This window comes from Chanodichthys erythropterus, chromosome 22 (assembly GCF_024489055.1).
Source record: "Chanodichthys erythropterus isolate Z2021 chromosome 22, ASM2448905v1, whole genome shotgun sequence".
NCBI lineage: Eukaryota > Metazoa > Chordata > Actinopteri > Cypriniformes > Xenocyprididae > Chanodichthys > Chanodichthys erythropterus.
In genome coordinates, this window is record NC_090242.1 from 22,261,867 (window position 1) to 22,275,288 (window position 13,422).

General features: G+C 37.8%; 1 protein-coding gene across 3 annotated transcripts in view; it reads left to right on the forward strand.

Annotated features, from left to right (window-relative positions):
* The first annotated feature begins 668 nt into the window (after positions 1-668).
* The window catches only part of gria4b (glutamate receptor, ionotropic, AMPA 4b), a 113,192-nt gene continuing 100,438 nt past the window's right edge, over positions 669-13,422 (forward strand). For all 3 annotated transcript variants that reach the window (XM_067375283.1, XM_067375285.1, XM_067375284.1), the window contains exons 1-2: positions 669-880; positions 3,333-3,491. In XM_067375283.1, coding sequence (XP_067231384.1) covers positions 793-880; positions 3,333-3,491 — 247 coding nt within the window. In that variant the 5' untranslated portion in view covers positions 669-792. The remainder of the gene's footprint in view (positions 881-3,332; positions 3,492-13,422) is intronic.

Here is a 13,422-nt window from a genome sequence, read left to right on the forward strand (position 1 = left end):
CTTTTCTAACATGTAAACAAAAAGCTTGTGCGGATGTTGGGTATTGTTATATAGCCTATCAAAATTAAAAAGAACCTCTTTATTCAGATTATAACAGTTCTTACATTTAACAACTTCCAACAACATAATCATAAATCAATGTGAAATCATACTTTCTTTCCACAGAATATTTTTTAGTTCCATAAATCATGTTGTTTACTCTCAGGTTGTATGATAGTGATTTCCACTTTTGTACAATTTGTTTAACTGATGGTATTTTTCTCCTTTTAATATTATTAACTGTTAAATGTCACTTATTTGTAAATTACAGTAATTTACCTGCAAAACGTTCTGGACTGCACATCTGACAGCAAAAACAGCACGTATCATTCACATAGTCGCTGTTTTAACTAGTCCAACTTAGCTTTTGTTTCAGTGGGATAGTCCAATGGAAAGGGTGGTCGCGTTATAACTGAGCTTTCGCCTCGGCTGAGGAGAAGTGTGCTGTCTTGGAATACGACACTGAAAGAGAAAGAACACACGAACCTCAGCCAGAGCGAGTGTGTGTGATGGAGTAGAGAAGGCGCATGTGTAATGAGTGTGTAGCCTATGTATATGCAGACACTGCCCACCGCTGGCGCGCTCCCCCCATCTTGCATGTGGACTGTCTACCGCCGGACGGAGTCGCACCAGGGTTCGTGCCACTGCAGGGGAAAAACCCGGCAAGAATGGATTTCTAACAACGTTTCTCCTTTCTGTCCTTTACCCAACTGACGTCATCCTCAATGTCTCTCACAAATTTTAACTAACAAAATGAGGATTTCTTGTAATCAGCTATTACTGCTATTCTCTTGCGTTTGGGGACTCACTATGGGTGCTTTTCCGAGCAGCGTTCAAATCGGTAAGTACAGCGATGCTTCTCAAAGACACGAGCTTCACGCTAAGTGCCGTAAACAGAGTCAAACGAATGACAAAAATTAGACCGTCTGCAGTGGGGGTCAACTGCGAATGTCAGTGCGCAAATAATGCGGCTGGAAGTAGATTTGTTGTATGACAGCAAATGAAATTTTCAGGGGCAAATAGTTTTTTCGATACTTTTTGATTGTTTGTTTGTTTTTAGCTGTCAACCAGATCAGTGTGCCACGTTTTGGTTATGGCACCACTGCAGTGCTCTCCGTTGCTCAAACGGGATGTTGTTCTGAAGATGAATCATTCTGAACAAGGGCACAAACGCAATGAAAGTTTATTTATTTATAAATGAATGCTTTGTAAAATCAAAATTGTACGGATAAATGGTCACAAAGCGGCTTAAATATCAATTCACCACCTCGTGGATAGAAAGTGGCTTAATTTATTCCAATACTGCATCAAGCCCTGTGTCATAAGCTCGGAGACTCCTGGTGCCTGCGAGATACATAATCTCACTTAGCCTATTATTTTGCCGAAATGGTGTAAAGTGTTGTCTAAGGAATGTAATGCCTTAATCACACTGTAAAAAATCCATCAAATTTACAGTAAAAAAAACAAAAACCTAGCAGCTGTGAGTGTGCGAAATTCAATATGGTAAGTGACGTTTCAGGCATTAAGGGAGCGTTTTGTTGCCTTTTACATGTTGTATATGCTTTATTATTAAGTTATTATTGAAACTATTTAATATTGAGTTGCTTGGACAGAAAATAGACAGTTAGTTGTCTACATATATTTCTTTTAGCCAACAAAAATAGTTCCAAAAGTAGCCAAAGTCTTAAGTTTTGCGGGTCACCAAGGAAAGCACCTAAATCCAGAATGGAACTTCCTATAGTGGAATGGAGCAATAGATGTCCTTGCTCAAATCATTCTGTAATCACTTGGCTCTAGCTCCACTTTGGGTTTTACATTTCATGCTTCCCTCCCACTAGTGATAAAAACCCATAAATGTTGAATAGCTATATATATATATATATATATGAAGAATTCAGATGCAAAAAATGCTCATTTTAGAAGAAAATTTCAGATGGCACTTAGAGGCTTTTGCATCTGAATTCTTCATATATATATATATACTGATAACCACCAGAAACAATACATGTCAACAGAGAGTCAAACAAATCAAAGTTGGCCCTTCCATCCTGAAACATGTAGAAACACACATCCTGCCTAATGTTCTCCTTCAAACTGTAGGCTAAATGTTGGCTTTGCATATTATAAAAATCTTTAAAATATAAACAAAACACTATAAAACAACTACTGCTTGTTCACAGTTTAAAAGCAGCTCGGTGAACACTAAAATATTAGCAGTCTTTTATTTATTTACTTATTTTTAGGACTGCTAAAAAAGGTAAAATGTTCAGCAGAAACTTGCTGAAGCTTTGAACCTTTGAACCTTATAATAATGCTGTAGTCTTACTGTATTCCTGTAAATGTAAGAAAGGGACCTTTTTTTTTAGCTCGCATTACAGATTACATGTTATAATCCCATTAAAGTTACTGTTCTAATAAAAAAAGAATTACTTGAGTTACATGTAGGAAAATATAATTACTTGAGTTACATGTAGGATTTCAATTAGTCCATGCCATCTGGTTTGTGCGCATGCGCACGTTTTTGCATGCTTGCGCTGAGCAGCATGAAGTTCAACGGCGTCTCGCTTGCTCTCAGGACAAGCAAAACGAAATTTTATGCGCTGGGGAAGACAACTCTCAAGTTACAGCATACACATCTGACAAAGTACTTGCCACATCAACCTGTGTTTATGAGTCCTTTGAATCGTTTATTATAATATAAATAATATAAAGTTCTCTAGTGCTTTGGATAACAGGTTGTGTGCTTTCCCAAATCCTACATCAGCTGCTCTGTGGCTTCTTTCTGAATAAAATTTCATTCTTCGCAGGTGCCAATCAAAAAAATCGATTATTTACATTGTTGATTAGTCGTGAAGGCATGTATGATTTTATTTTTTTCCACTGTAAATGGTAAGGCTGATTTGAATGGTAAGGTTAATCAATTAAAAAATGTACTCTGCTATTTTTATTAAATTTTTGCTGTTAAAATTACAAACATTTTTATAGTGCGTAACATACATTTTAATATTCCAGAGAGATGTCATACATGTGCATAATGGGGTTATTTGCCTGTGAAAGCTCAGTAGAGTGTGCACTTGACTCATCTGATGTGGCATGTTACTTGAATTTCAATATCCTTGAACCATGTGTATTTTTGTCCCATATATCTTTTTTTTCCTCTTTTCCTATCTTTTTTTAATCAAATAGCCGGTTTTCTATTTGACATCTTTGGTGCAATGTGTTATTTTTCTTCTCCTTTCACTTCCCCTCCTCACTTCTTTCTTTCTCACTACGGCTCTCCCTCTTTCCTGCAGGCGGGCTGTTCATCAGGAACACAGATCAGGAGTACACTGCCTTTCGGTTGGCCATTTTTCTTCACAACACAAGCCCTAATGCATCTGAGGCCCCTTTTAACCTGGTACCCCACGTGGACAACATTGAGACAGCCAACAGCTTTGCTGTGACCAATGCCTGTGAGTTCAACCTGCTTACTAGCTATTTACAATAATGCTGTTTAATTAGCCACAGAAATAGGGTGTGAGAGGATAGTAGGTGATATTGCTTATGTTGATGGAAATACGATTGGTTCAGATCTCACTTCCAATATGAATAGTAAACAATTAAAACTAATGAGAATCATACCGGCTACGTTAACTGAAAAGAAGCACTAAAGGCCTTCCATCCAGTCAGCACTGGTGAGTCTTTGTGAAATCTGTCCTCCGGCTCTCAACTGGCACAAATACAGGCTAAGTGCGTGTAGCGAGAGTATGGTATATTCGCGTGTGCACCCTTCCCCCAATGCCCTGAGCCGGGTATTCTCACTGTGTGTTCATGTTTGGATGTATTTGCGTACATTCTGCTGACATATGTGCTGGCATTGCATAAATTATGTTTGTATTTGAATTTTGCAATAATACAGTCTAGGTCTGCCATACTGTGTTTATGAACCCCTTCTGGTATTTCTTCTGTGTGGTCCCATGTTTAGGACTGTGGGCCAGAATGGTTGTTGTGCTTTAAGCCGGTTACAATAAGGTGATGTGGTAGACCATACTTTCAGAACATTTTTTTTGTCATTTCCAATCATGCTCAGTATTTTTTGACCCTAGGGTCCCATGGTAATCGTGCAGATCAGCCATGGTTGTGCCTGGACTTCTGGTTCTTCCTCTTTGTGCCTAGTTCACTTGCTATTTCTTTAACATAATGTTCAGTGCTTGCTTGTCTCTAACCACCAGAGTGTTCCCTATTTTCTAGTTGCTTATCCACTGTACTGTGATATGATGACCTGTGCTTCCCAGGCAGTTGCGCTTTGTGAAAAGTTTGAAAATATGCTACGCAAGAAATGTTTTTCTTTAACTTCTTGCAGAGATGGCAATCATAAAAAAAAATTATCCTTAGAGAGAATGACCCTCCTTCTGATATCACCTGCAGAGCTCAACAATAAGTGTTTTGTGCTGTTTGCCACTGTTTTTCAGTTGGATACAAATATAAATTTATGGAGTTAGTTTTTGCTGTATAATGTTCTTTTTTGTAACAAGTCAAACAAACATTCTTTTTGTAAAATGTACTAAATTTTAGTACATTTTCTAATAAATGTATAATTAAATTTGTTAGTACATTTTCTTATAAATTTAATAGAAATTTTCTAATAAATTTCTTTTGCATTTTCTTTGTATTTTTTTGTAAGGAAAAAAATATAGAAATATAGATATAAAAATAAAGATTAAAGAACTTAAGTTAATAAAAAAATATAAAAATGATTTCTAGAAAATATATAAATATATTGCTATATATAAAAATGTATATATATATATTTTTGTCTTTATGCCAGTGAAAATCTGAACTACTGACCCAATTGAGCCAGAAGAAAAAATCCTTACTACTGAGCCCTGATATGTCACCGACTAGAAAGTAGCAAATCATGTTTTATAGCTGTGATATGACTAAAGCATTTTGCCTATTTTGATCAAAAGAGAAAATCCCTCCAATATGTCCTTCCCAAAATTCCTGTTTCCTTAGAAAACACAAGACAAAAAACTTTTATGTAGTCTTTGTTTTCCTTATTTTGTCATGTAGGTTGTCAGATGTGCTGTTCTTCCCGTCAACAATTCCTTGCCGCTGCACAAATTCTTAGGGGCCATTTACAAAACACATTTTCAACTAAAAACACTAGGGATGTAACAATTTACTCAACTCATGATTCGATACGATTCACGATACTGGTTTCTCACTATTTTTTTTTTTAACAAAATGAGATTTAAATGAGAAAGGGCCTTTTTATTATTTCTCAGACAAAATGCTGCATATTTCTTTGTAAAATTGAAATATCTTTATAACAAAACTAAATTGAAATTTTAATCCTAAATCAAATAAATAAATAAATAAATAAATAAAAATACAAATAAAAGAAATCTCTTCATATGCCAGATGAACAAGACGCTTATTTGCTCTTTTACAGCTGAACTATCTGTAGCCATTTAAAATGAGAGGCAACCACTGCATTTTAATCACGATCCCAACAAAGATGCTACATACATGCAGCATGAGCAGTTTTTAATTTAAATTAGACTGTATACTTTTTAACATTTGAAGAAAAAAAAAAAGTTCACACTTTAGCTGTGTGAAATTATGCTACATAAAACTTCTTAACAGCAGACGGGCTGCATGAGACTGCAAATTCACTGTCTTGACAGCAGGTGGGGCTTATGGAACAACTACGATACAGTGTTACCGCTGTAAATAAAGCAGCGCTGTGCGCTAAAACTACTTTAAAATGCATTGTACGGAAGTAAGATGAAAAGAAAATACCATCTAAACTTTTCTGAACCCAGTCAGCTCTCTTCAGATATACATTGATATAAATCCCCGCCTCAAAATGTATCGCGATTCATTTAGCATCTCAACCGACTTGAATCGTCACGTTTTAATCAATTTTCGTCCCGTTCCGGATGTATCAGTACATCCCTAAAAAAACACTTTTTATGTGTTTTTGCTATAAATTTACAGCATTTTAGGAGCCTGAAAACAAAACGAGGTTCAAAGTGTAAGTTTTTGAAAGCAATACCGTTATCGTCTCCATGTAAACTACAAAACAGTGACGTCATGCGCGTTACACGTTCAGTCTATTACCGTATAGTTTTTCTTGACAAAGTGACAGCATTTATAGTCGTTTTCATGGATCTGTTGAACGGGGATCATTTTGACAATGTTGTCATCTGTACGTGAATAATGCAAAGAAAAAACTTTTCCTTTTTTTGTACATCATTATTGTGTAAACGTACCCTTATACTCCTCATCCGGTATCAGAACATGCTGTGTTCTCTACACTCTGAGACCTGTCCCTGATGATAGAGTTGGGCCCCTTGAACGATAATGGGGAATTTGTCTGAAATTTATATAGCCCGTTTAACCTTCTCACCAGATTATCACGGCATCGTCGTGGTAATTTGAGCCAGCCTGATAAGTTCCTGTTCTATTACTGTGTATGAAGAATCGGTTCAGTTAAACAGATTAATCGCCCAGTCCGTCACTCGCCATTTTGAGTGCAATGTAAATCACTGCAGAGGAGCGGCAGCCCTGCTTGTATAGCAGTCAGACTACCAGCGATCTGACGTGGTGTGCCACATCCTCGGCATCTCATCCTTTCCTTGCTTCCTCTGTGGCTGTCTGCAGCTCTGTTTGCAGTGTGTTGCACATGATGGCTTTTATTCCTCGCTGGGGAGCCATCGCTGCCACGGGAGGATGAGTAGAGGACAGATTATTCGCTCCCAATGATCTTTCTGCCTTCAGCCGCCTGTTTCTTTCCCTCCATCCTCTCAGTTCTGCAGTGTTATTTTACGCAGTCATAGGTTAAATTAAGCGGGGAATGACAAATGCATGTTTTTGGGGAGGGTGAAGGGCAATTTTGCATAGTAGGGATTTGTGTGACCTCTAGGACAGCCGTGCAATTGGGCATGTTTTCAGCTTCTCAGCAGTGGGTTTGTCAACTCAGCAGCATAGTGCTGATAGAAGCCTCTTTTTGTGTAATTCAGTCATAGCTGAGACAAGTTCGTTTCCTACTGTCGTATCAGTGTGCATGATAGCATCGCCACATGGGCATATGCCCCTCTCCACAGAGCTACGCTCAACCTATTTACTCACAGCACCACATGAGTGAACGCTGCTTTATAATATGAGAACAGCAGCTGGATGAAGTGTTATTGGTGCTTTTAAACTGTTTATAAAGAGGTCAACAAGTAAAACATTTTAGATATTTACATTTGGTGCAGTATGTTCCAGTTATTCTATAGCCCCAGAGAGTCTCTTGTTGTATCAAATATCTTTGAAGGGTTAGTTCACCCAAAAATGAAAATTCTGTCATTAATTACTCACCCTCATGCCGTTCCACACCTGTAAGACCTTTGTTCATCTTCGGAACATAAATTACTATTTTTTTTGATAAAATCCGATGGCTCAGTGAGGCCTCCATAGACAGCAAAATAATTAACACTTAAAATGACCAGAAAGGTACTAAAGACCTGTTTAAAACAATTCATGTGACTACAGTGGTTCAACCTTAATGAAGTGACGAGAATACTTTTTGTGCATCGAAAAATAAAATAGCGACTTTATCAAAACGCTGCTTCATGAAGCTGCTTCGAAGCTTTACGAATCTTTTGTTTCAAATCAGTGCTTCGGAGCATGTATCAAGCTACCAAAGTCACATGATCTCAGTAAACGAGGCTTTGTAACATCATAAGTGTTTCGAAACGTTTTGAAATTTCAATGGTTCACGTGACTTTGGCAGTTTGATGCACGCTCCGAACCACTGATTCGAAACAAAAGATTCATAAAGCTTCATGATGAATAAAGTCGTTATTTTGTTTTTTGTTTTTTGGTGCACACACATTATTCCTGTCACTTCATAACATTAGGGTTGAACCATGTTGTCACATGGACACATGGACTGTTTTAAATATGTCTTTAGTATGTCTTTTTTAGTAACTTTCTAGGCATTTGAAAGAGTTAATTATCTTCCTGTCAATGGTTAGTTATCAAAAAATCTTAATTTGTGTTCCGAAGATGAACGAAGGTCTTACGGGTTTGGAACGACATGAGGAATAAATTAATGAACTAAACATTTAATACATCTCAAAATGTATTGTGCCAGTAAAATGGTCACACATGTGACAAAAACAAATGCAAGAATATTTTATAATCTAGTTGTTCAGTCGTTGTGAAAAAATGACTCTTATTAACTGGTTAAACTTCTTTTAACTTAGTGGTTTATAATTAGACTGATTCTGTATTTTGTAAACTAGTGATGCACTAAAATTATGGCAACCGAAAATATTTGTCCAAAACAACAGCACAAATAATGAATTTATGATTTCTGCCGAAATAGTTTTGGAGGACTGAAATATTGAGTCTAGGGCTGGGCGATATGACAAAATAAAATCAATTTTTTTTCAGAACGATTGACCGATTCACATTTTTAGTTTATTTATTTATTTATTTATTTATTTTAATGTTTAAAAAACTTAAAAACATAACTACAATATGATTCAAGTAACATTCTCTTTATTAACAATCTGGTTAAAAAAAGTTCTATTCCAAGTGCACCACACCTGAAGTGATCAACATGGTGTAAATGTAAAACTAATGACTAGTTAAATATTTTTCCTGAAAATATGCCAAAACAATGAAGGCAAATATTGTACAAACATATCTTAAACATATCCCATATACTTGGTAATAATATAAATTTTAAAAAAACGTAATAGCAATAAATAACACCAGTAACAGCCTATTATTAACAGTAAATGCTTTGTAAAAACAGAACATAACAGCACCTTTCAGCTAGTCTCCATCATGCAAACATGAAATATCAAACATACGGTCATAGATCTTTTCAGGTTTTTGCATTCCATCGCAGTTTTTGTTTGTCAGCTGAGTGTGTTCCGCACAGTCGGCTGAAGTTGGTCCTCGTCGGCTTTTTTTCAGTCAATTCGAAAGGTTGAGTCGGCGTCGGAGCTCATCGGTCCGTCTGGCCATCTGATCATTCTGATTGGCTGTTCAGATGCTGCCACTGCCACGCAGGCGCAGAACCGACGTGCTACTTGGCCGTCGGCTGTCTAGTGTTGGTTTGGTGTGTCAGGGCAACTTTGGACACGGACGCTGCCGACGTGAGCCAACCTCGCAGTCTGCTTTCGTCGCCACTAGTTCGTCGGCGTCGGCTTGGTGTGTTCTGGCCTTATGTTCTTCAACCCTCCTTGACAGCCTTTATGCGCCCTTGATTCATCCTTTTGCCAAGTATATACTTATTATATCTGCAGTTCTGTTTGGTGCCACTAGTGGCACAATGTATTTTAAAATACACCTTTAAAATACTGTGTTCAAGCTTATGCTCTTTCATTTATTGTACCCTTTCATTTTTACCAGCACAGATCAGAGACAGGATACTATGAACAGATTGTTAGAGAGAATTATGGGAGGAGCTGTAAAGCTGTATGGAAACAGTGTGCAAAGTAATGTCTTCAGTGCCTTTGTTCTGTTCCATCTGGTTTTTGAAATGTATGAAGCTTTCAATCAGGCCCCTATGAACACTGCAAGAGTCTCTTAGCTTTGTTTGGTCTGTCAACAGAGAAGATTATGTGGCAAACAGATAGGGCTGTGTCCATATGTGTGTTTAAAGCCACGATGTCCCTCTGTTCCCATCATTCTCTCAGAAGGCTTTCTCTTCCAAGGGGTTTGGCTATCCAAAAAGAAAAAGAAAAAAAAATAGAGAGAAAACCGCACAAGCCAAGCGGTGACAAAAATAGCCAGGGGCTTGTAGGGACTGTTTCACCAGATCGGATCCCTCTGTGAACAGAATTCATCCCATATCGCTGTTTCTCCCTCTGCCTCACTCTCATGGATTGAATTTTTCAACATGGTAACTTTCTGTCTGTCTTTCCTCCAACTTGCTCATTAATGCGTGGGTCTGTTGTTTGCATAAGTCTCACTGAAATTCCTGAATCAATAGTTGTTTCCTGCAGCCATCTGCAGTGAGAGTGAAAAGGGGGTGAAAATCTCCAGTGATGTCAAGTTGTTTGATGGAGAGTCATGCTTCCTTCCTGCTTGCAGCTCCAATTCTTTTATTGACAGAATGATATCTGTATTGACAAAGATTCGTCAATAATTGGAAGCTGTGTCAAAATAATTCTCCTTTTGTTTATATCAGGGGTTTTCATCTTTTTGTTGCTAATGATCCCATATATGATGATGACCTCTTCCCTAAAATATAAAGGTGTATGTATTTGTGTGTAAAATATAAAGGCCCATTTATACTGTTATTTTAAAGGTGCCATCGAATTGAAAATTGAATTTACCTCGGCATAGTTGAATAACAAGAGTTCAGTACATGGAAATGACATACAGTGAGTCTCAAACAACGTTGTTTCCTCCTTCTTATATAAATCTCATTTGTTTAAAAGACCTCCGAAGAACAGGCGAATCTCAACATAACTCCGACTATTACGTAACAGTCGGGGTGTACGTCCCCAATATTTGCATATGCCAGCCCATGATCAAGGCATTACACAAGGGCAGCCAGTATTATCGTCTGGATCTGTGCACAGCTGAATCATCAGACTAGGTAAGCAAGCAAGAACAATAGCGAAAAATGGCAGATGGAGCAATAATAACTGACATGGTCCCTGATAACATGATATTTTTAGTGATATTTGTAAATTGTCTTTCTAAATGTTTCGTTAACATGTTTGCTAATGTACTGTTAAATGTGGTTAAAGTTACCATCGTTTCTTACTGTATTCACAGAGACAAGAGTCGCTATTTTCATTATTAAACACTTGCAGTTTGTATAATGCATAAACACAACTTCATTCTTTATAAATCTCTCCAACAGTGTAGCATTAGCTGTTAGCCACGGAGCACTATCAAACTCATTCAGAATCAAATGTAAACATCCAAATAAATACAATACTCACATAATCCGATGTATGCATGCAGCATGCATGACGAACACTTTGTAAAGATCCATTTTGAGGGTTATATTAGCTGTGTGAACTTTGTTTATGCAATGATAGAGTCGAGAGCTTTTGAGGGGGCTGAGAGCGCGAGCAATTAAAGGGGCCGCAGCCTGAATCGGCGCATTTCTAATTATGCCTCAAAATAATTAATAAAAATAATAAAAAAATTAATAAAAAAAAAACTATGGGGTATTTTGAGCTGCAACTTCACAGACACATTCAGGGGACACCTTAGACATATATTACCTCTTCAAAAACGTTCGATGGCACCTTTAATATTTAATATTATAAATCTGTACACTATTATCTAAAAAGTAATATAACACTGTATGGTTTTCTAACCACCATTACAGTATATGTATAAACTTGAAAATCTAGAAACCTCATATTTTTGCTGTTAGTAGAATAAAATAATTGTGATTAAGCTCATGATTATCAACCAGTCAGAAAACATGTCAAATTCGATTTATTTTGCATTTTTTAAAAAAAATTTAAAATATCAAATTTGCTTCCCCCTGGGGGGTCCCGATCCCCAGTCTGAAAACCTCTGGTGTATGCTGTTGTCTTCATCAAAAGTCTCCAGTGTGCCGACACGTTTTAGTAAATGTGTGGTACAATCTCTTTTTGCACTCTGCTGAGCCATTTCCTCTGTTCTCCCCTGGAGGCAGGGCTCTGGACACCCTTTGAGTGGTTGGGATTCACCTCGTGATTGAAAGTCTCGGGCGGCTGGCCCTCTGAGGATCTTGGGGAGTATTTTTGGGTTAGGTTCGATCCTCCTGCTTCAGTGGGCTCCGCCGTACATCTGAATGAGTTCCGGCGAGGATCTGTAAATAATGAAGGGATGGAGGCGACTGTTTGGGCTATTGGGAATGTTGGAGAGGAAGGAGGGGTGTGTAGCGGTGCAGGGTTTCCTCAAACAAGACATTAATATGGCCAGACAGTTCAGAGAACACACAGGGAGGTCCAAAACATTACTAACTAGTAACAAAAATGCTAACTATACTGAAGCTATTTAATAGCACAATATAGTTTTAAATATTTATTTATGAAGATATTGTGCTTTAAATAAGGGTATTTTCTAAATGTATTTAAAAAATGTAATGAAACAAGAACACTCGAAAACAATACATGACATTTTAAAATATTTTAAAATTGAAAACAATTATTTTATATAATGTAATAATTTTTCACAGTATTACTGCTTTCACTAGTATGGCTATCACCAGACCAAGCTCAATTTAAAATTGAACATTGGTCTGGGGAGTTTGCTATGTATTTCCTACTGCACAAGAGGCGTGATCAACGAGCATTAGTCACGCAATTGGACAGTCCTTCAACCAATCAGATCAACGATCCGGGTGACGTGCTTTGCAGAGCGATGCGAAAACTCACCGTACATGTCTCAATCAGCTCCCTAGTTCAGTAGTCAGGGCACTGATCAGGGAATCAGCCACATTCACTTGTATGATATACTGATTCACGACCTAGGGAACTAGGGAGCGGAATGAGACGCAGGTTTACTTTGTAGCATTGATCCGCGGTTTGCAGAAGCAGCAATGGCATCGAGCGATTTTTGCAGGTTGTGCAAAAAAACATGAGTATTAATAGTGGTATTTACACCCACTCGAGCAATTTATTTGCTAACTAAAGAAGTCATTCAGCATCGTCGAGAGGTTAAAAGGCGACTCTGATACTGTTCTGGTTCAGTGTAAATGAACGCGGAACACAGCCGCCCTAAACTACGTCATTGTCATAACAACCAAAAAGAATTCCAGTCAGGCGGCACGAGATTCAAGAAGCAGGGAGACGAAGCATATAGAGCAAATAATACAAATATTGTCTACCATCAAGGGGCATTGAAGTAAAAGAGTCCTGTACTCACATCGTGAAGCAAACCACCAAAATAACAGCAGCGAATCATCGTGTGTCATTAATCGCTGTTTGTAATCTCCCTATGAAGAGACTGTTGGATCAACGCTCTGCTACATTTCTCTCAGATAAGGTAACGTTAAATGCTTAACACAATCGGCGTCACTGTGATTGTGCATTGTTATTTTGGAGTGACGGTCGTGTGAGAGACGGGTAGATCAGGGCTGCGTTCCAGTCCAGTTTTAGACACGCACTCGCGAACTTCCCTAAACACTTCCCCTCCGGGGAATCCCTGCCGCCATTTTGAAGTGCGTTCCACTTTGCGAAGTGGACGAGGGAAGTTTATGGACAGACCCTCGCTCCCTCTACTTCATATGTACACTTCAGGCAGCTTCATAACCCACAATGCAACACGATAATGACATCACCGCATATCACGTTTAATTATTTTTTAAAACATTTAAAACACACATATATACATATAGAATGCTGTATTAAACAATTTTTAAGGGGACAAAATAAATAATAA